The sequence below is a fragment of the Nomascus leucogenys genome, chromosome 15 (assembly GCF_006542625.1).
Source record: "Nomascus leucogenys isolate Asia chromosome 15, Asia_NLE_v1, whole genome shotgun sequence".
NCBI classification, from domain to species: Eukaryota; Metazoa; Chordata; class Mammalia; order Primates; family Hylobatidae; genus Nomascus; species Nomascus leucogenys.
This window is the reverse complement of record NC_044395.1, coordinates 52,324,231-52,348,621: the sequence shown is the minus strand read 5'-3', so window position 1 is coordinate 52,348,621 and position 24,391 is coordinate 52,324,231. Positions and strand designations below refer to the sequence as shown.

Here is a 24,391-nt window from a genome sequence, read left to right as displayed (position 1 = left end):
TTTCTTGAGAGGGTACCAAATAAATTTTAGCAGAGGTTATTTTTTAAGAATCTTCTCTCATAGCTAATTGGTGATCTCAATTTTTTCAAAGTAGATCTAATGAAAATAATCAAATATTTTAACATACTTCTTGGTAGTCCTATTTACCTTATCTCAGCCTATCAAATGTTGCCAGCCTGATTCTTCTGGTTAAATAAATTATAAGCACAAACATTATTTCTCCAAAATAAAACACAATGACACTGATTCACTAATTCACTTTATATAGCTATACACGACTTCTGTCAGAAATGTTTACAAAATCTAGATATTGCATCACTACTTTACTAAAGAAACAATTATACTTTTCAAGATAACTTTTTTGGTGGGTTTTACTTGGAGTAAAGAATAGCAATTTTGGTTTCTTGATCTATATATCAAACCTAACTGCAAAAGATATTCAAGTAGCTCTGGGGGAACCAATGAGGAAATAAACATTGCAGTTTATTTCAAACATTAATATATGGAATATCAATATTGTTTCCTTTCTTTAGTACATGCCACTGTTAGAAACTACTCTCTTCAGTGGGATGAGTTTGGTTGGACCACTGTTTATTCTTTCTTACCGATTAATGCTTGGACATATTAAGAACTAGGAATTCATTCAGAGAAAAATCATATATTTAGCCTGAACTAGAACTACAGAGAAAATAACCATGACTGTCAAATGCACAGAATTTATACATTTCTCTATAGATATAACAGGAGAAAAAGGAAAAATAAATAAAAGAATCTGTAGGAAAATAAAAGAAAATTTTCCTTACCGGAATAAATGCATGTTGCATAGCTTGTTCACATTGTTTTAAAGAAGCAATAGTATCCCACAAAAGCTGATAATTCTCAGCCCGAGAAGCACTTGGCCGTTGCATAGCGAAAGCTGGTAACACTCAAACTGAGCTCATAGAACCCAGTTGAAGAAGAAGAAAAAAAAAAAAAAACCCTGCAGATCTGTTACATAAACTTCTTAATTAGATCTGCTACACAAACTGCTATCTTAAGACTTAAAAAAAAAGTTAATCAGAACATTTCTTTTGGGGGATAACTGGGCATGACTTGAACAGAGACAGATGTTTTCATCGGGAAGAATTTTCATTCCTACACTTGTGAAAAGCAATCCCATCAGTGTTCTCCTGTCTTCACACGGGTCTGGTGAAACGGCACATACCATAAGTGTGTGGGGGGAAAGAAGTAGGAAGAAGAGAGATGTGAAAAAATATTCCTACCAGAGGGTGGCAGGTCATGGTGGCGGAATTTAAGTAGCTTGTGAAAAGTAGTAACATTGAAGGGAGTAGGTTATATACACACATATATGTACATATACAGATGTCAGCACTTGTCTGCTGTGTGAGAAATACAATTATATACATGCATACTCACAGTGTCCTTTAATATGTCCAGCTCTCCTCTCAGTTTAGGTAAGAGCTAGATGTGACATATTCTTCACCTACAGAGTATTACTGTCTTAATGGCACTATAAGTTGTTTGTCTGGGATTATCTCTAAAGACAAGCCAGAAGGCATCTTAAAATGTAAGAGTAATTAGAAGAACTTTATGTTGCCTATGTATTGAAGAAAAGTCACTTTTATTCCTTATTCTAGATAAAATTTACATAGATAATACAAGGAGAATCGTGTCTTTAAATGTTCTCGGGAAATGAGAGTAGGCTGGAATGTGTTAATTCCAAAGAAATATGCGTGTGCACTTTGACAACAAAAAAGACTCGTATAAGCATGAAATAAAATATGAACAGAATTTAGGGACATATTCTCAATTCCCTTCACCAAGGACAGTACCCACACAGGGAGGTGAGGCTCCACCAGTCCCTAATGTCTCTGTAGGATTGCTGAGCTGGGAGGTGCATCTTGGAAGGTGATGCTCAGAACACTTGGACATTCCAAAGGAATCCATACGCTAAGGACTGGTTGCACAGTCAACAATGGTGATATTTACTCAAGCATGTCAAGAGGTATGAAGCAAAAGGAGAGAAATTCACAGCATAATAAATTATGCATTTAATTGACCTAGAAAATCCAAGGAAGACCAAACAAGGTACAAATTGTAGGAAACAGTTTGATAACATACACCAAATATTTTCCCTATATTATTTTTGGAACAGCAGCATTATTTGGGTTACCTAGTTTTCCTGCATTTGTACCCTGATGATGGTAGATTGGTTCATACTAATGCCCTTAGTGTTAAAGTCTCAAAGGCTGACACCAGGGAAGTTTTCCTCTTACCTTCATTACTTTTCAATTTTGGACTGAAGGAATGAAAAGTGGAAGTGATCTTTCAAAATCTTTACCTAATTTGTAAATTTTACCCAATTTGTAGGGAAATTGTTTTTCCTTAGTACTTCATGAGTACACACCACAAGACTATTGCCATTAGTTTGTTTTTCAGTATCAATTCAACCAACCTTCTCTTTTTCTCATTCATGGTGTTCTTCTGTTCAGCTCACACCCACAGTCCCTCCTCTGCCTTCATTCCTGCCCTTATAGTCTCCCATCTGCCCCAGCCACATGCTTCTTCTCCATGCATTGTCGACCAGCCAGCCCACAATCTTCAGAAAATATTCCTTCACTAGTAAATGTTCTGAATTTCTCAGGAGACAACAGGAAAATAAAAAGTTGTCTTTTAAGTTACCTTTCAAAATCCCAGTCGATCCTCTCTGAAATTCTTAAGCAAATGTTTATCATTATTCCAGACCCCACTTGATGGGTCTTCTGAGGCTTTTCCCACCTCCTGTTTATCAGGTTCCTTTATTCTTTCCTTTAAAGAGCATGTCCTAAAAATCCTCTTCCCTTTAGTTTTTGGGGAAAAAAAGGTAAAGAATTCATAGTCTTTGTGTGTGGAAACACTGTTTTAAAAACTGCCCTTTGAATCTTGCATTCATTCATTTGTTCATTGATCCAACAAACATATCAAGCATCTCCCATGTGCTATAATTTTTTTTTTTTCTTTCTTGAGATGGAGTCTCGCTCTGTCGCCCAGGCTGGAGTGCAGTGGTGCGATCTCGGCTCACTGCAAGCTCCACCTTTCGGGTTCACACCACTCTCCTGCCTTAGCCTCCTGAGTAGCTGGGACTAAGGCGCCCGCCACCACACCCGGCTAATTTTTTTTGTATTTTTAGTAGAGACGGTGTTTCATCATATTAGCCAGGATGGTCTTGATCTCCTGACCTCGTGATACGCCTGCCTTGGCCTCCCAAAGTGCTGGGATTACAGGCGTGAGCACCACACCCAGCCGTGCTATGATTTTTGGTAGTACTTTGGACAAATGGATACATCAGATGTTGCCTCTACCTTTAAGGAGAGTCTAACAGAAGGGATGGTAAATGAGCACAATAACAAAAAGGCAAGTTTAAAAACGTGTAAGTGCCATAAAAGAGGTAGCATAAACTATTTAGAAAGCAATGAAAAAGAAGAGATTATATCCATGGTGGAAATTAGGGCAGCCTCATGGAAGATTTAGCACTTTGCTAGAGTCTGTTGTTAGGGTAGTATTTAGTTATACAGATACAGGGGGGATTCTGAGAAAGGAAAGGTACAGCAAAGGCACAGGGTGGGAAAGGCTCCATTGATTATTGTTTTGGAAGAAATGTGACACTGAGAAAAAAATTGGAAATCAATGATTACCCAGCTTAAAATTCAGATTTAGACCGAATTTGAGCTTATTCTTGATTGAAAACTAATAGCTTCCTATTCTTGATGCTAACCAATATTACCTTTAACCAACTCACAGATAATTCATGTTCATAAATTCAGTGAAAATCTTCTTAAACCTCATGAGGTGATAAGTTCTATGTGTTTATTCCTCACTGTTTGAAATAGGTACATTGATAGATGTTTGGAGGCCCTAGGTGGCTCAATCATTTAGGTTATATTACTTACTGTTTTTCATTAAGCCAATATTACGTGTTTTGTATTCCTGCCCACTTTCATAGGTTCTAAACTTCTTACTTTCTAAGTTCAAGTGGGGTCCACTATAAATCAAATATTTACCTTATCAAATATTTGACTTAGTTCAATTTGACTCAGTTTAATAAACATTTATTGAGCTCTACTATGTGCCAAGAGCTGTGCTAGAAATAGAGAACACAAAGATAAATGTAATATTATGTCAATCCTCCGTTTCTTTTCCACTATCACTCAGTGTGCAACTGTCTTTGCCCACAAGTGGAGCATATGTATTTTCTTCCTGTTAGCACGATGCTTGATAAATAATTGCTACCATTTATTTCCGTTAAACACTCAGTCAGTAGGCTACATGTCTATCACATCTAAATATGTCACGATGCTCTAACTTAGGCTGCAGACCTCAGAATACCTAACGGTACTTTTGTATGGTGGGAATGCCATACGTTGAGTGCTTTCTGCTGGTGAATGGTTTAAATTTAACTTCATGACAATTGCACTTCCAGTAAAAATAGAGTAACAGGGCCTGGGTTTGCATTTCCACCTAAAATAACCAAAAAAAAGGACACAATGTAGGAAAGAATGGGTTTCAAGAATGCACATGAGACAACAAAAAACAATGAACTCAGAGAGAAAAGAAACAAACAAGGTGGGCCCTGTGATTTCCAATTCTTATAGCCTTTAACTTCCAGGCCATATTCCAGAGAGGAAGAATCCAGTTGTGGCCAGTGGACTTGTTGAGCTGAGAAGACAGAATTGGTTTGCTGGGAAGATCAAGGCAGCAAGTAGAAATAGATAAATCCACAATTATAATTGGAGATATCAACACCTTTAAATAATTAATAGAACAAATAGAAAATCTGTAAAGATAGAGAAGACTTATATAAAACTAGGCACCAGTTTGAGCTAATAAACCTTTATAGGATATTTTACTCCACGACAGCAAAATATCCACATTTTTAAGTGCTCAAATAGTATTTGCCAAGATAGAACATATTTTTAACTTGAAATCAAATTTTCATAAATTTAAAAAGATTCACGTCACAGGAAATATAATCTCTGGCTATAATAGGATTAAGTTGAAAATCAATAACAGAACAATCTCTGGAAACTCTCAAAATATTAAGAAAATAAATGACACAATTCCAAATAGCTCATTGGTTAAAGAAAAAAAATTTAAAATGAGACTATATTTTGAACTGAATGAACATAAACTACAATATATTGAATTTGTTGGATTCCCTTAAAGCAGTAATTAAGGAAACATACATATTCACTGTGTGCTTATATTTGAAAAGAAGGTAGTGTCAAATTACTGACCTCAGCTTCCATCTTTCACAAGAAAAAAATATAGCAAATTAAACCCAAACTATGCAGACGAAAGGAAATAAAAAATAACAGCACAGAAGATAGAGGAAAACCAATGAAAAGAAAAGCTGGTTCTTTGAGAATATCAAAAAAATTGATAACACTCTAGCAAGACTAATTAGGAGAAACAAATTATCAAAATCGAGATGGAGGAAGATGACATCCCTGCCAATCCTACAATCCTACAAACATGAAGAGCTAATAAGGAAATCTTTATGTATGTATTTATTTATTTATTCTTAGAGACAGTGCAATGTTATGATCATGGCTCACTGAAGACTCAAAATCCTGGCTTCAGGCAGTCCTCTGGCCTCAGCCTCCTGAGTAGCTGGGACCACACATCTGGCTAAGTTTTTTTTTTTTTTTTTCTAAGACAGGGTCTCACTTTGTTGCCCAGGCTGGTCCTAAACTCCTGGCTTCAAGCAATCCTCCAGCCTCAGTTTCTCAAAGTGCTAGGATTATAAAACATGAGCCACTGTACCTGGCTGAGAAAATCTTACAAACAACTTTTTCCCCAAAAAAATTAATACCTTAGATGAAATGGACAAATTCCTTGAAAGATGCAAACTAATCAAGAAGAAATAAGTACTTTACATAGTCACATCATAAACTATTAAAGATATTTGTAATTAAAATCATCCCACTAAGAGAACTCCAGGCCCAGATGGCTTCACTGATAAATTCCTCTAAATATTTTAAAGAAAGAAATAATAACGATTCTACACAAAATTTTTCAGAGAATTCAAGAGGAACACATACTTTCCAGATCATTTTTTTTGAGGCCAGCACTACCCTAACCCCAAACCAGATGAAGATATTACAAGAAAAGCTAATATCAATAAACCCTCATGAATATAAATGCAAAAATTCTAAAACAATTTTTTAGCAAATTTAATCAAACAATATATAAAAAGGATAATGCATCATAACCAAGTAGGCTTTATCCTGGGAATATGAAATTGGTTTAACATTTACAAATGAACCAATGAAATTTATTAAGTTTTCTTTTCCTGAAAATTAAATAATGAATTTATTCATATGTTAACTATTTTCACAAATGGTAATTATGAGATAATAAACATTATTTTATTTATTCATTTATTTATTTTATTATACTTTAAGTTCTGGGGTACATGTGCAGAACATGCAGGTTTGTTACATAGATATACATGCACCATGGTGGATTGCTGAACCTATCAACCTGTCAGGAAAACACCAAAAGCAATGGCAACAAAAGCCAAAATAGACAAATGGGATCTAACTAAAGAGCTTCTGCACAGCAAATGAAACTAGCATCAGAATAAACAGGCAACCCAGAGAATGGGAGAAAATTTTTGCAATCTATCCATCTGACAAAGGGCTAATATCCAGAATCTACAAAGAACTTAAATTTACAAGAAAAAAACAACCCCATCAAAAAGTGGGCGAAGGGTATGAACATACACTTCTCAAAAGAAAACATTTATGTAGCCAACAAACATATGAAAAAAACCTCATCATCACTGGTCATTAGAGAAATGCAAATCAAAACCACAATGAGATACCATCTCAAGGCAGAATGGCGATCATTAAAAAGTCAGGAAGCAACAGATGCTGGAGAGAATGTGGAGAAATGGGAACACTTTTACACTGTTGGTGGGAGTGTAAATTAATTCAACCATTGTGGAAGACAGTGTGGCGATTCTTCAAGGATCTAGAACTAGAAATACCATTTGACCCAGCAATCCCATTACTGGGTATATACCCAAAGGATTATAAGTCATTCTACTATAAGGACAAATGCACATGTATGTTTACTGTGGCACTGTTCCCAATAGCAAAGACTTAGAACCAACCCAAATGCCCATCAGTGATAGACTGGATAAAGAAAATGTGGCACATATACACCATGGAATACTATGCAGCCATATAAAAGGATGAGTTCACGTCTTTTGCAGGAACATGGATGAAGGTGGAAACCATCATTCTCAGCAAACTAACACAGGAACAGAAAACCAAACACATGTTCTCACTCATAAGTAGGAGTTGAACAATGAGAACAAATGGACACAGGGAGGGGAACATCACACACTGGGGCCTGTTGTGGCATGAGGGGCTAGGGGAGGGATAGCATTAGGAGAATTTATTAACTTTTTTTTAAAGAAACAAAACAAATTAACGACTTAACGATTATCTTAGTAGGCACAGAAACAACATTTTACAAAATCCAATATCTATTTCTGGTTCTAACAAAAAACTCTTAGGACAAGACAAGTATGTCCCTTCTCACCACTTATATTCAACACTGTCCGAGAGTTTCCAAACAGTGTAACAAGGCAAGAAAAATAAATACAGATTGGAAACAAAGAAATAAAAATGCTTTTATTACGCATGACATAATTATCTGTGGAAAATCTCATAAATTCTAAAGAAATGCTAGTAGAACCTTTAGCAAATTTAACAAGATTGTAGAACACAAGATTAATATCCAAAGATCAACTGTATCTCTATATACTAGCAATAAATGCATAGAAATTAAAATAAAAAATAATGCAATTTACAATAAATTTTTGAAATATTAACTACTTAGGGATAAACCTAATTTTTTTTTTTTTTGAGACGGAATCACACTCTATCAACCAAGCAACCCCTGCCTCCCAGGTTCAAGCAATTCTCATGCCTCAGCCTCCCAAATAGCTGAGACTATAGGCGCACACAACCATGCCCAGCTAATTTTTGTATTTTTCATAGTGACAGTGTTTTGCCATGTTGGCCAGGCTGGTCTCAAACTCCTGACCTCAGGTGATCTGCCTGCCTCAGACTCCCAAAGTGCTGGGATTATATAAACCTGATTTTTAAAGTGTGCAAGGCATGTACACTGAAAACTACAAAAAAAGAAAAAAGAGGATATAATATTGTTGAGATTTCACCCTCTGAAAACTGATTTATAGAGTCAATACAATCCCAATCAGAATCCCAGTGGGTGTTTATTTATTTAGAGAAATTAATAAGCATATTCTAAAATCATATAGAAAATAAAAAAATACATAGTAGCCAAAATAACTTAAAAATGGAATTGAAAAAAAATCCGATTTCTAGACTTATTATAAAGCTTATGTAGTCAAGACAGTGTGGCATTGGCATACAGATATGCGAATAGATCAATGGAACAGAATAGTGACTACAGGACATCTATAGATAACTGTTTTTTGGGGGGTTTTTTTGTCTTTTTTTTGTTTTGTTTTTTGAGACGGAGTCTCCCTCTGTCGCCCAGGCTGGAGTGCAGTGGCACGATCTCAGCTCACTGCAAGCTCCGCCTCCCGGGTTCATGCCATTCTCCTGCCTCAGCCTCCCGAGTAGTAGCTGAGATTAGAGGCGCCTGCCATCACGGCCAGCTAATTTTTTTTTTTTTTTTTTTTTGTATTTTTTGTAGAGACAGGGTTTCACTGTGTTAGCCAGGATGGTCTCGATTTTCTGACCTCGTGATCCGCCTGCTTTGGCCTCCCAAAGTGCTGGGATTACAGGCATGAGCCACCATGCCCGGCCTAGATAAGTGATTTTTAATGAAGGTACAAAGGCAACTTAATAAAGGAAAGATAATATTTTCAATAAATGATGCAGGGACAATTGGTTATCCATATGCAAAACAACAAACTTTGATTCACACCTCTTTTTACATATTAACTCAAAGTGGGTTATATACTTAGATGTAAAACCTAAATAAAGCATCTAAAGAAAAACATGAGAGAAGATCTTTATGACCTTGGGTTAGGTAGAATACAAAAAGCAAAATCCATAAAAGAACAAACTGATAAATCAGACATCATTAAAATCAAAAATTTCTGTTCTTTAAAAAATATTGTTAAGAAAATAGAGAAGCCACAGAATGAAAGGAGATACTTATACATCTCATAAAGGACTTGTTTCTAAAAAACAAATAACTCTTAAAATTCAATCAGAAAAAACATCCCCCAAAAATGTGCCAAAGATTTGAACAGAAAGTGAAGATACAGGTATCAAATAAGCATCTGAAAAGATAATCAACATCATGACTTGTTAGAGAAATGAAAATTAAAACCCCATTAAGATACCACTACATACCTGTTAGAATGGTTAATATTTAAAAAGACTGACCATATTAAGTGTTGGTGATGATGTGGAAGATTGGAACTCTCATACACTGCTGGTGAGAATATAAAAAATGGTACAACTCCTTCGGAAACAGGTCAGTATTTTTTTCTTAAGTTAAACATGTACCTATCCTGGGATTTAATGATTCTGCTCCTAGGCATTTACTGAGGATAAATAAAAGCACATGACTATTCAAAGACTTTTATACAAATATTCATAGCAGCTTTATTTGTAATAGCCACAAGCTTGAAATAACATCAACAGATGAATAGATTAAACAATTGTGATATTTGCATGCAACAGAATAGTGTTCAGCAATAAAAAAGAATGAACTATTGATACATGCAAAATCATGGATTAATCTTTAAATGATCATGTTGAGTGAAAGAGGACAAACAAAAAGTACATACTATATGATTTCGCTTATATAAAATTATAGAAAATGCAATTTAATGTATAAAGACAGAAAGGAGAGTAATAGTTGACTGGGAATGGGGAGGTAGAGCAGGTAGGGTAAGGTAGTTGGAGGGAAGGATTACAAAAGTCTGGAGGGATTACAAAAAGGCATGAAGAAATTTGCAGGGGGGTAATGGATATGCTTATTATCTTGAATTGATGGTTTCATAGGTGAAAACTCATCAAACTGTACCTCATTGAAGCTATTTAAATTTTTTTAAGTTTCTAGAGAAACCATCAGGAAGTCTCATACTCCTGGGACTTATCGTAAGTGATAAGCACTCATCATTTAATGTTGTAATCTTGCAGTTCAATCTGTCTCCTTGAAGAGGGGTTGGGGAAGAAGAAAAGCTTAGAAAGCAATGACCTTCCAGCAGGAAGGGAAGCAGAGGATATGGATAAGTTTAATCAGAGGAAAAGACCAAGACTTTAACATCCAGGACCTTACTTCTAGTTATGGTTCTTGCTCTAATTTAGCTGTAAGATCTTGGTTCAGTCATTTTGCTTTGACATGTTTCAATGACTCAATTTTAAAATGAAAGGATTAGATGCAACCATCTCTCAAGTTCTTTCAGAGCCATAATTCAATTATCTATAGATATATTTTAATCATCAACAATCCCATTTTCCTCACAACTCAGCACTTACAGGTATGGCCTTAAATTTAGCAGAACCACTTCATGTAATTTTGAAGTATGTACTATGTCATATATGCTGGTAATCTCTCTCCTGTAATAGAGTAAACTCTCTGGAGGGTGAGGTCCTCTATCTTAAAATTTCTGGTTTCCCCAAAGTATTTAAAGTTCAGAGCCTACATCATTGTAATATTGACATTACAACTGACACTAAAATTATAACAATGCATATCTATCGTTTTACTGCTTAAAAAGCTACTTTCCCACATGGCATCCCCATAAAGGTCTTATTCGTAATATACAGATAGAGAAATAGGCTCACAGAGGCTAAAGTAACTGGGTTCACCACTAACTAGCCTTGTGACCATGGCCAAGTACCATAGTTTCTGTAAAATAGAGCCTGTGAGATAGCAGTACTTATCTCATAGGATTGTTGAGGATTAAATGATCTAATATTGATAAAACTTTAGAGCAGAGCCTGGCACATAGTAAGCACTATTATTAGTGTTTATGAAATTAATTTAACTTTATTGATTTATTTAACAAGTAAGAATTAAGTAATAGATCTAAGATTAAATTCACATCTTTTGGTTCTTAGTCCAATATACATTTGACGAGTGATCAGTAATTATATAAGATAATTGTAGATTCACCTTTCCTAACCACCATTACACCCTAGTCTAAAGGATGTAACCTTCTAGTTTTCTTCCTCCCTGAATCCTGTTTGCTTCCCTTTCCTTCATAGTATTTATTTCTTAATTTTCTTCCTCCTCCACTAAACTGTAAGCTCACAGAGCAGAAGCCAATGTACAGCCAGCTCCAGCACAGTACCTAGAATATAAGAGTTTGCTTGATATTATTACTATTAATGGGGCCTAAATAGATAAAAGTTAATTAAAATTTCAAAAAATATGTTAGTATATTTACCAGGATTTTCTGTATTTACAAAGATCTATGGTGAATTCAGCCATGACTTAAAAAAAAAAAAAAAAAAACGGTCCAGGCGCGGTGGCTCATGCCTGTAATCTCAACACTTCGGGAGGTAGAGGCGGGTGGATCACCTAAGGTCCAAAACCAGCCTGACCAACATGAAGAAACCTGGTCTCTACTAAAAATAACAAAATTAGCCAGGCATGGTGGTGCATGCTTGTAATCTCGGCTACTCTGGAGGTTGAGGCAGGAGAATCACTAGAACCTGGAAGGCAGAGGTTGCGGTGAGCCAAGATCGCACCACCATTGTATTCCAGCCTGGGCAACAAGAGTGAAACTCTGTCTCAAAAAAAAAAAAAAAAAAAAAAAAAATCAAACCTGACATCTGACCCATTTTTTCCTATTGGAGAGAGTGACACCTTGATGGGCAAGACTCACATGACTGTTCCATGACAAAATGGCAGAGGCCATATTTTATAGCGGGAATTATATGACCTGTGGTGTACTGTCCATATAATATAAAATTGTGCTACATATTCAATAATTCAGTCATGCCTCAAACCTGCTTAAGAGACGCAAGTCATCGTATTACAGTGATATTCTCCACACACTGCAGAGTCTCTGGAATCATATGCCCAGTACTATAAGGGAAAGAAAACAAGAGACCTGAGAGAAGTTGACTGAAGTAGGTGGGACTCCAGGTCTTGTTTGAACATAGTTCTGCAGAATGCTAGATCACAGCATGTTAAACTTCAGACCAGAGTCAAGCCAGGGCTAACCTGGATAGAACGTGAGGCAGATGAAGTGTGTCTTCACCATCTTCTTCCCCATCTAGAGCCCTCAGCCATTCTCCACTGGACTTTCTTGACAGAAGGAAAGCTACCTGAACTCAACTGTAGGGCAGTATTAAGAATTTAATATGCCTCTTCCCCTACTTGCTTTCTTGACTCTTTTTGAGGCCAGGTGTTAATCATATTCATCAGTTTGTTCTCAGCCTTTAGTGCATTGCCTGGCATATAACAATGGGCTCCAAAGGTTTCTTAAATAAATAGATGGACGTAAAAAATGTTTTACTTGATGTTGATGATAGGAATTCTTTATATTTGCAGAGCATGTTTTGATTGACAAAACACTTTTATAACTAGGACTTCTCTGTTACTTTTCACCTTCTCCCTATTTACACATTTAAACATTATTATGTCAGTGGCTCCCTTGTTTATTTTTTTGGCTCAGATTTCTCTTCTAAATTGAATATCCTGTTGCTTGCTGGTCATCTCTGCTCAGGTATCTCACAGACCTCTCAGATTTAACAGCTCCAAAAGCTGAGCTTTCATCCTCCTTCTTCCCTCCTCAAATCTGCTTCTCTTTCAACTTGCTCATCCAGTAAATCCCAGCTCCGCCCACTCCATTTCTCAAGTCAAATCTCAGGAGCCTTCACATCCACTTCATCAAGACCCTCTGATGGAATAATTTGGCACTGTCTGTCACCAGGGTCAGCTTGTCCCATCTCCCCCTTCTCTGTGACCTAGCCCCACAGGCCCTCTTCCATTATTTAGGATGTAATAAATCCCATTCTCATGTTGGTTCCTATGCAAATGCCAGTTCTTCTGCCTCAAATCTTCTCCCACCTGTTCTCCAGAATGCTCTCCCACTTATCATTTAAATCTTAGCTTCATTGTGCATTGTAGGAGGCTTACCAGATCCCTGTCCTCTATTTGCTAGATGCCAGTAATCCTTCCTTCTCCCAGATGTGAAAATTAAATAGGTTTCCAGACATGACCTAATGCCTCCTAGGGAAACAAAATTATGCCCAGCTGAGCACCACTGCCCTATACCTTACTCAGGACATCCTGTTATAGCTTTCATGGAAACTAGTTTGTAAAGCTCTTTTGTGACTTTTGTGTGATGTTTACATTACATAACTGAATTACTTCATTATGGATAAAAACTAGTTATTTTGCTTACAATGTATCATCTATATATAGATAGTGTCCAGCATGAGCAGGTACTCAATAAATATTTGTTGGATAAATGAATGAATTTCATTCTCATACAAACTCTACGGAATATGCACAGCCAGAATTAGCAACCCTATTTCTAAATTGAGGTAGAAGATACACTGAGTGGTTCAGTGAGAGGCCCCTGAATCATATCATCAATAAATGGTAGACCTAGGAATCCATTAACCTAGGTTTTATCACTCTCAGTTCCTCTTACCAGCATGTATCCTTTTACTGCCATTACCATGTTTTTAACCTTCTCAGATTACTTCATCTCCTTTCTCTTCCAAGGTCTTTATTACGTGTTGTCCTTGTAGTCCATGCACAGTAATGTACACCTAGCTCTGTATCAAGGGCTGAAAAGCTCAGACCTTACAGTCCCTTCCAGTGATGCTCCACTCTACTGCTTTTAAAAACTCACAGCATATTATATATAAGACAGGTGGTTAAGCCTTCTCATGTAATAGGAGTGCAAGGGGGTAAAAAAAGTCAATAGCTCTCCTGAGTAAATTTGCTTTCATCATACACTTAGCTCAGTCTTGTGGTCTACTCTAGTAAACAGTTAAGATACTCTAATGTTAAGGAAGCAATTGCAATATTGTTAACCAGAATATGGAATAACTTTTAAAGATGGCTGGCTAAAATTATATTTTACTTTCATGCTGCTTAAGTATGGCCATGCAGAAAAATCTCAGTTGAAAATGAAAATTCTCTTAAATGGTACTTTTAGCATGCTAATGCACTTCTATGTTCCAAGGTTTTGAATAGCAAGATCTATATGGCACACTCAATTTTTTTCCCTCAAATAAACTATTTTCAATAGCCTAAGGGCCATAATGGTCAACAAGTGTCTGAGAGAGGACAGGGCATGCTGTTGAGAGGTAAATCTGACTCAGAGATGCCCCTGAGCCATGGAAAGGAGCTGTGCTGGTGAGCTTTGTAATGTTAGAATCCCTTTACTGTTACCAAAGGCTGGGGTTGATGCCTAAGCTTTCCCAACTCTCTGCAGAAGCAGAGAGGATAGTTAAGAGTACAAGATCTGGAGGTCAACTCTCCAGTTTAGAATCCTAACTTCGATGCTTTTTAAATATCTGATCTTGATCAGATTACTCTACACTTTGGGCCTGAGTTTCCTCATACGTAAAGTGGGTTTGATAACAGTGTTTATGTCATATAATTGTTGTGGGAGATTAAATGGGTTGATACATGCATCCAGCATAAAATAAGTACCAAATAATAATTGTTACCTATTATCTGTCTTCTTTACATATACATATTTCTATTTCTGTATAAATAAAAGTATTTGGTGTTTTATTAAGCTCTGTCCATATCCCAGATTTTATCATCTCACTAATTCACAAGCACCTTTAGGGCCTAACCTCCATTGCATTTTCATCATCATAAAAGTATCACATTTGATTCTTACAACAATCCTATGAGGTCGGGATGGTTATATCCATTTTACAGATATGAAACTGAGATCTAGACTAGGTGGACTGTGCCTGTGATTACGCAATTAGATAGTGTTGGGGGGCCAGGGCTAAATCTTTGGACTTCTTAGGAATACTCTTCTTTTCTTTTCAAACCATAGAATTTTCATGGACTCAAGTAAGACTTCTCTTAACACTATTAGGATATTAAAATGACTTCAGAGTAAAGCTCCCTGGGAATCTGTTCTCCCTATTCCCTGCTCTAATCAATGTATCTTCACTGGGTAGCAGCTGCATGTTTTAGTCAGTGTTGCATAAGTCTCTTTCTATCTCTCTCTCCTTCTTTACCTCTTCCTCCCTCCATCTCTCTAACCTCCTTTCTTCTCTCTTCCTTACTTCTACCTCTCTCCTTCTCTGCCTCCATATTTTTCTCTCTCTTAGACACATACACACACACACACACACACACAAATACTTTATTCGTCTATTTCATATAGAAGGAGAAGATGTCATTAATAATGACTTTGAGGTTTCCAACAACTGTAATGAGACAACTGTGATCAGGTGAGAGCCAATAGGTGAACTTGGATTACTAGTGCAGGGAAGGGTCATGCATTAAATGGAAAAGCAAAGAAATGGAGTTTGGATTAAAAAATCAGTATGGAAAGAGGAGAGAGGCAGTCCTTGATTCTAGTAAAGCTTGTAGGCAGTGGAACAATAATAATTAATTAAAAATATTTCTGAGGGAAGGTAGATGAGTCTGGCTAGCTAATCACTTCACTAAATTGATATATGATATTAAATAATTAACAATCCATTAATTATTTACAATGTACATTTGGAAAATTTAGTTAATATCACCAAGCTTTAGTTTTCTCTCTCATAAATTATGAATAATAATTAATAATAATATTAATTTCCTAGGATTATTGTAAGGATTAAATGAATACCTACACTTAAATATTTCTTAGAGTATAAGAAAGTATGAAATAAAGATTAATAAATAAATGTTAGCTATTGTCAATAGTATTATTATTTTATTAATGCTATCAGGAAGGGAAAAGTATAGAAGGCCTCCAAGATGAGGGTGATAATAGATTTCTATTTGATACTTTAGGTAATAAGAAGCTATAAAGATGGAATACCTATGACTGAAAAGATATTTTGCAGTTATTTGTTAAAAGACTTAAGAGGTAAGTATTTAGATTCAGGGAGTTCAGCTAGAATTTATTTGCAAGAACCAAGTAGTTCTAAGATAGAATAAGATGTGTAACTAAATCTCAGAGTCATTAAAAGCATTGACCTCCAGTGCTCATGAGAGCTAGGTCTATTTACCCCCAAATGAAATTGCATAGAGAATGCTAATGTATCAATAGAAAAACCCCTAAATGAAACTAAATAAAACATTTGAAATTATACTATGAAGTCAAGACAGTGATATCTAAACTCTACCAAAGCACCATAGTCGCAGATAATGGATTCCACCAAAATAGGCCTTGTAAACTTTGTTTCATTGAACTATGTTGACATAATTAAAAGTCAGTTAATATAGGGATCACAAACATTTATAGTGGGGAGAAGCTTTTGTGACATTTACTTTTATAATGAACTGAGACTTAAATATTGCTCATGCACAGAAATATGTTCTGTGAACTTTGCAAGAATTCTTTTTTCATCAGTAATCTCTTCATAAAAAAGTTGAAAAGCAAGGCCCTTAATCACGTCATATTCTTTTGGAGTCCTTTACTCAGCAATAATTTCATTTAAAAACATTTCAATGAACACTAATTGAACAGAAACTGTCAACTTCCTTTTATAATGAAAGGAAACCTGCCGTGATGAAGAGTTTCTAATCATTATATCGAATTAAAACGTTAATCCTTAAGTTTCTCATGTTTAAGTTCTTTCAAATGTAACAAAAAAATTTCTCTTTCAAAAATGGGAAACAGCACAGTCATTAACGAATAATGCTTCTGTGATAAAGCCACAAACTTGGAATTAAAAAATATCGGCCCAAGCTTTTGTGAGGAAATTAGAAAAATTACAAGAATCAGCCAAACCTTGGCCTTCATTGACCTATGTTTTTTAATACAGAAAAACTTCATTGTAGCACTGACAGTGAGGGATCAAAAAAATAATTGCAATTTAAGCCTTCTGAACTGCAGAGAGAAAAATGGCCTCTGCATCTCAGCTCATGGGGGAAATGAGACATGACTCACTCTCTTAGTTTGAAGAAAGGTAATTCATTTAGGTCTAGAGATAGGGTTACAAGCAAGTTCTTCTAAATAAGTGAGACTTTACCCTAAGATTCTGACTCACAGGAAAACCTTTAAAGCCACAGTCTAACCTCCTGAAGCCCAGTAGAGAAAGAGAGGATTCCTAGGCAAATATGGGAGATGATCCACCCAGGCATGACTGTCTCACTCTGTTCATAAACAAGGCAGAAGTGGGAGAAATAGTTCTGAAAGACTAAATGCAAACTGCAAGATGATGAGCAGATTGCTTTGACTATCTCTACCTTCAGCCTATGCGTGCAAAGTATTTTAGGATACTGTGTGATGATCAGAGAGAGAAAACTTGTTTGAAAGTACCATTTTCTGGATGGTCAGACCCCTCAAAGTAGTAACCAGATCCATAATATAGTAATGCATTACATAAGGGGCTTGCAGATTTCATTAACAAAGACCAACAAGATCACTCCCAACAACTAAGTTAGCTCACTCTGGTATTACCCAATGTAGCCTCTAGCCTATTACAAAGCAGTCCTCAGTAAAGGCTGAGTATCTATAGCGCTGAAATAAGTAAATATGATCAGATGTCAACTCAGATCATGGTCTTCACTGAGCAAAGGCAACAATATTTCTAATGGAATGCAACCTTACTTCATTCTATATTATTGCCTCTCAGGGACAGGAGGGATAGAAGATTGAGCAGAAGTTTTTGTAAAATAATTTTTTCATATAGGCGCCTTTTAGATTTCATTGACATCCTCTGCTTTCTGCCTTCACTTTACATGTTTTTCCAGGAGGCATACATGCTATAATGAAAAGAAGTGAGAAATGTGAAGTCCTTGCTCTGTTGCTTATGAGGTGTGTATGACCAAAAGAAAGCCTCTTGGTTTTTCTGAGCCTTTATTTGCTCTACTGAGAAACAGGGATAATAATCCCTCTTATTGCAGGGTTCTTCTGAGACTCAAATACAAAATGTGAAAACATTTTTGGAAACACAGAAATGAGTTTTTGTGTGTAAGTGAAAATGATTTAACATTGATTGAATATCCACCAAGTACCAGGTATGGCACTAAATTCTTCATGTACTAGGTCTTTTAATAAAGTAACCCTGCGATATAGGCATTGTACCCATCTAAGAGGTGAGAAAAGGAAGTGGTAGAGATATTGAGTAACATAACTAGGATCTTAAAGCTTGCTATTTGTAGAGATAGAATTACATTCAATTTTGTCCATCTCCAGAAACAGTGATCAGCTCCCAGAAAGTGGAAATTGTTCTTTTGGTAGTGCATTGTTTTAAAAAGCAAGGTTTTAATGTGAGTCATCCAAGATTTGAATTCTAATGCTAAACTCACTCAGTGTTGCTATGAGTAAGTTGCTTAAACTCTCTCTGAAGTTTTATTGTCTCGTCTAAAAATGGGGAAGAAAAGTAACTAATCCCTACATTTTTGTGAAGATGTCTAGAAAAAAAATGCACATCTAGCAATTAAAAGGATTATTTGGCATACATTATACATTCCATACATGTTAGCTACTATTGTTTCAAAATTAGTACTTTTTAAATTTGTTAGTAACCAATTCAGTAAATTATCTAGGAATCTCACAACTTTTTATAATTTACCCTGTGTATTCTAAAGATGAGGCAGTTTTTATTACATATAACTTACCATTGACCAAAACAATTGAAGGCTAGCTAAGTGAGCTTAGATATATAAAAGAAATAAATCCAATCAGGTACGAGGTGAGAAGTTATGGTTAAAATAAAACAGAATTAATAAGGTTAGGTAGACAAGAAAGAATATTGCCAAGTTAGACTAAATGGGCAATGCGCAAATCCTAACTATCTCAACCGACAGCACCCTACCTTTTGAGTTATCATTAATGAGTAGTATAATTTACATTATGTATTATAAACAATATGGAGCATATATCCCCTCATTGAAAACATGAAAAAGTCAGTATTAAAGTCCTAATCTCTAAATTTATATTCTCCCTTACCCATTTTATATAAACTTATTAAATAAAGCAAAAACACATTAGAGCATGAGTTTTTCTCCTCATGCAATGACCTTTATCTCCGTTTGATTTATATGCAGAAAAACAAAAGTAATTCCAGCTGACAGATGACCCAAAGATCAGAGAGGCACAAGGGTTCATGTAAAAACAAGTCAATTTATTATTAAATATTGGTAGCACAAATAATTAGCTAAATAGGCAAAGTTTTTCTATAAACCTATTTCTTCCCCTGTAAAATGGAACTAATATCTTCAGTCTCACACAGCTGTTGTGTAGGTTAGACAAGTTAATATGAATAAATTTCCAGCCCAGCTCCTGTCATTTAGTAGGCAATCATCAAAGTAGGTTATCTTCAATAGTTTCTTTTAAGTATTTTGGAAAACACCCCCTCTATTTATCAAATGCTTACAGGTTCTGAACTTTGTCTTAGGTATTGATGACACATAATACTGCCCTGCCTTTAAGGATTTCACAGACTACAATAGCTAATCATTTCACTAAATTGACATCATGATGGAATGACTATAGAGTGTGATGAAAAATAACATGGCCATATTGGCTGGAAGTCTAGGCGAGGTGGGGAAAAAGTAGACCAAGGAAAGCTACAGACAAAAAGAAATGTCACTGAAGCTGGATTTGCAGAGGCGGCAGGAATTTGGCAGAGAGACAAGAGAGGAAATGATTTTCCAGGCTCAGAGTAACGACATATGTGGTAAGTTATTCTCACCTCATGCCTATAGTTACCAGTGGAGAGACTTCTCCAGGCTAATTCTCTGGACCTCTTTCCCCATCCCTAGAAGACGGAAGTTTTATGCTAGGTAAGTTTGAAAAATGGGACTAGGAAAGCTCAGCTCACCCCTGCCTCTTGGGAGTCAGCCTGCCTGCTAGAGCCTAGCATTCTCTTTTCACTATAAGATAAGGTTAGCTAGGAGAAGCTATGCCTCTGCAAGAGAAACTGATAATTTGAAGGGTAAATTGAGTCCAGGGATATGTTAGCAAGCCCTTTGGCTGCCTACCGTAGCCAATTCTTCCAAGCTAGCTTTTTATCAGTAGTAGTTCTGATTTTTATAATCTCTATCAGAATCTGGCACCTATATCTTATCTGGGTTTGACCTTAACATAAAAAAGACTCTATTAAGCCTTGTCAAACTTGATAGAGAATGAAAGTTTAGATGCAAGAAATTACATAGTATATCCAAAAGGTGGTACTTCTTATTTTTCAGAAGAATAAAGTACTTGGGAAGTGGGAAGGGAGATAAATTAGATGTAAAGGCAGGGGGGTCCAATCCTTGGCTTCCCTGGGCCACACTGGAAGAAGAATTATCTTGGACCACACATAAAATACACTAAAACTGACAATAGCTAATGAGCTAAAAAACAAAAAAAATTGCAAAAAATCTCATAATGTTTTAAGAAAGTTTACAAATTTGTATCAGGCAGACAGGCTGTAGGTTGGACAAGCTTGGTTTAAGGTTTAAAGTTGGTCAGTGAGTAGGTTATAGGGGTTTCTCTGTCACACTAAGGAATTTGGACTGTATCTGAAAGCAGCGTGGAGCCAATGAAGGATCTTAAGCAGAATGACAAGGCAGTGTGTGTGTGTGTCTGGGGAAGGGGGGAGGTGCAGGGGCGGGTGTGTGTTGGAAATATTCTGGCAGCTTTAGGTGGATAGATTTTGTGGTGCATTGGAGGCAAAAAGCCAGTTAAAAGGCAGTTCTAATAGTCCAGGCAAGATCTTTGCAAGTAGATTTAGTCATTGATTCATTTTTTATCTCAATATTTTCTTTTTAGATTCCATGAAATATAAGACAAAAGGTCATCACACCCTACTTTTCAATCACAATTTAAAGATATCATAGGCTGGGCACGGTGGCTCACGCCTGTAATCCCAGCACTTTGGGAGGCCGAGGTGGATGGATCACCTGAGCTCAGGAGTTTGAGACCAGCCTAGCCAACATGGTGAAACCCTGTCTCTACTAAAAATACAAAAATTAGCCGTGCATGGTGGCAGGCACCTGTAATATCAGCTACTCGGGAGGCTGAGGTAGGAGAATTGCTGGAACCTGGGATGCAGAGGTTGCAATGAGCCAAGATCACGCCATTGCACTCCAGCCTGGGTGACAACAGTGAGACTCTGTCTCAAAAAATAAATAAATAAAAATAAAGATATCGTAAAGGCTCAGATGGGTAAAAACTTCATATAATGAGAGTTCCAATAAGAATGATTCTCTTAAACTAAGCCATTGCTGAAGTGAAGAGATGATTATATGGACAATCTAGAACTCATCAGAAATAATCACACCTAATTTAAAAAACATTGTCTAAAAGGCAAGCTAAATTTCCCCAATTAGGCAATAACTAGATGTTCTGCAGAAAAAAAACAAAATGGGGACATGAACCTCCTGTCTAATGCTATCTTTCCTTCCCTCCCTGGACCACGCATCGCCACCGCCAGAAAAAGAATCTGCATGTAATAGCAGCCATATAACAGACTAGGGTATAAAGGTTCATGAAAGATAATACAGTACACCATTCAGCTTGTAACACTGTAACATAATAGGAGGCAAGTTCTAGAAGATACAGAGCAAGACTGGAAATTGCAGCTGTTGGCCTAACTCTCCATATTCTAACCTAGGTCCTTCTTGATAAACAACCACTCTGTTTTTAATTTATTGAGTCGTATGAGTTTATTATCTTAAAGTTATTAAGTAATATCTTAAAGTTATTATGCATAAGTAAAAATGGGGAAATTGAGCTAGCTTTTTAAAGAATACCTCTTGGCCAGGTGCAGTGGCTCACACCTGTAATCCCAGCACTTTGGGAGGCCAAGGCGGGTGGATCATCTGAGGTCAGGAGTTCGAGACCAGCCTGACCAACATGGTGAAACCCCGTCTCTACTAAAAATACAAAAATTAGCCGGGTGTGTTGGCGCATGCCTGTAATCCCAGCTATCCCAGAGGCTGAGGCAGGAGAATCGCTTGAACCTGGGAAGTGAAGGTTGCAGTGAGCCGAGATCGCAGCACTGCATTCCAGCCTGGGTGACAGACCGAGACTCTGTCTCAAAAAAATTAAATAAATAAAAATAAAGAACATCTCTTGCTCTCTATAAGAGATAAAATTTAGGAATAAAACACCATATTTTTTATTCAGGAATAATTTATTAAGGACTTAATGAATGTTATCTTCTGTGTTAGGTAGGTAACCAATCTGTCCTTTGGATAGAACTGCAGCAGCCACACTGGGCTCTGAGCTTGGGGTAAGGGTGGAGTATGCCTAAATTATATCCTGTTGTCTTCCAAATTTCAAAGGAGGTCAAAAATATTTTATTTATTTCAGAATTTGACACATTTACCCCAATAAAATATGATGAAGTCTCAAAAGGTAAAGGAAACTTTAAATAGAACTTTCAGAGGTGTTAAGTGAATTATTTTGAAAACTATATTGTTTTTACTTCATTATTAAACCTATTAAATTTCCAGAAAACCCATCAGCAATAATTAATTTTTGAGCTGCATAATTACCTAAATAAGTATAGTTTTCTGATCATTTTCATCAATGAATGCAGGCTTGCATAGAATTAGTATGAAAGTAGTGACTCTTTGGACTCAGAACCTGAGCTCCAATTACAAATCAGTTCCTTGCTCATGGTATAAATTAAGGTAAGTTACTTTGCTTCTAAAAGTCTACTTGCTCATCTATAAAATGAGGAAGAGATGACCTATCTCCCTATGTTATTTTGGAGGTTATGTTAAAATAATATTAATAGTATATGAGAAATGCTTAAGAGATGGTAGTTGTTAGTATAATTATAATAGTAACATAAAGCAGTCACATAAAGCACATGGCATTATTAAATGCCAGGGCTATAAAAGAAACTATGCATCCAGGCTGCCACTTTTTCCTTTCTTATTCATGGCTATACGAATTTTCACTGTATTCTCTTCTGGGGGGCCTTGATGAAGTCTTGTCATTCTTCTGAGCACCATAATCCAGACAATCACCAGGAATCAACCAGTGCTGACACAGTGAAACATGAATCATTTTTTTTATCTACTTGAACTTCCTCATTTTATAGTTGAGATGTAGACACTAAGATTCTGAGAGTTCACTAGTGTGATTCAGGGTCCAGAGTAGTACAGATACTAGAATCCTGGTTTCTAGTTCTGTGCCTTTCATTTCAACACACTCACTCATTTTCTTCTGAATTGTGAAATTCAAACATGAATTCACATTGGGGGAGTCAGATCACTTGATATAATCGGCCACTATAATATTTCTGCTGATCTTTGAATTAAACCACGACCCTTGAAATACACAGCTTATAGAACTGAAACAAGAATCTGTTCAGAAGACTATGCACTCTGTCAAGGCCACTATAATGGTATTCTATGATACAGTAATTTTAGTGATGTGATAATGGATATTATGCCAAGCTACTGCCACTCTGGATAAAGATATCTCATGATGAGAGGACATTTTCAGATAATGACAAAATGTGGTTTATCAATTTCTACATCAGTTTAGTCAATTGGTCTGGAACATGCAAAGAGAATATCTGTTCCCAGTGGCTGAAACGTATTCCTGAAAACACAACTTGTTTATTCCTATCTTAAAATCAAACTGAAGTTTAAAGGAAGAATGAATTTTAGAAAAATGTTTGGCTGTTTTTTTTCAAATTCCTCTTAGAATTTAATTAAAATAATCAATATCGACTCTTCAAATAAAATACTTAGAATGAACAACAGACACAGGCCTGTGATATGATTTTGTTACTTGAAACTTAATTGTGAGAAACAGACAGGATTCCACTGTAAATGTTCTCAATCTCTTACCCTGTTTCTCCTTCACATTTGGAGCAGTTTTTAATGAACCCAATAGATGTTTTCCAGAGATGTACTTATGATTTTTTTCTCTCTTTGAGTTGGGGTCTTGCCTGTAACCTAAGCTGGGGTGCAGTGGTGGTGCAATCACGGCTCACTACAGCCTCAAACTCCTGGGCTCAAGGGATTTGCCTGCGTCAGCCTCCAGAGTTGCTGGAACTGCAGGTGTATACCACCACGCCTGGCTATGTTATTTTGCTTTTTGTAGAGATGGGGTCCCACTACGTTGCTCAGGCTGGTCTCCAACTACTGGCCTCAAGCAAGCCTCTCACCTTACCCTCCTGAGTCACTGGGATTACCATGCCCAGCTGTACTTACAATTTCATATTTCAACTTGAGAGAGAGAGAGAGAGAGGAAATAATATGCTCAAAAAAGCTAAAATATTTT

General features: G+C 36.3%; 1 protein-coding gene and 1 long non-coding RNA gene across 21 annotated transcripts in view; one reads left to right on the top strand and one right to left on the bottom strand.

Moving 5' to 3' along the window:
- The window catches only part of DLG2 (discs large MAGUK scaffold protein 2), a 2,190,999-nt gene that overhangs the window by 821,863 nt on the left and 1,344,745 nt on the right, over positions 1-24,391 (bottom strand). For 3 of the 20 annotated variants that reach the window (XM_012505540.2, XM_003254613.2, XM_030828805.1), the window contains exon 1: positions 804-1,170. The exons of the other annotated variants lie outside the window; for them this stretch is intronic. In XM_012505540.2, the coding sequence (XP_012360994.2) occupies positions 804-908 (105 nt within the window). In that variant the 5' untranslated portion in view covers positions 909-1,170. Of the gene's footprint in view, positions 1-803; positions 1,171-24,391 lie in introns of those variants that run through there. 20 annotated transcript variants of the gene reach the window in all.
- On the top strand, positions 6,441-22,543 carry LOC115838573. The gene is made up of 3 exons (XR_004033585.1): positions 6,441-6,524; positions 7,795-7,801; positions 22,534-22,543. It is a non-coding gene; the product is annotated as an uncharacterized LOC115838573 (long non-coding RNA).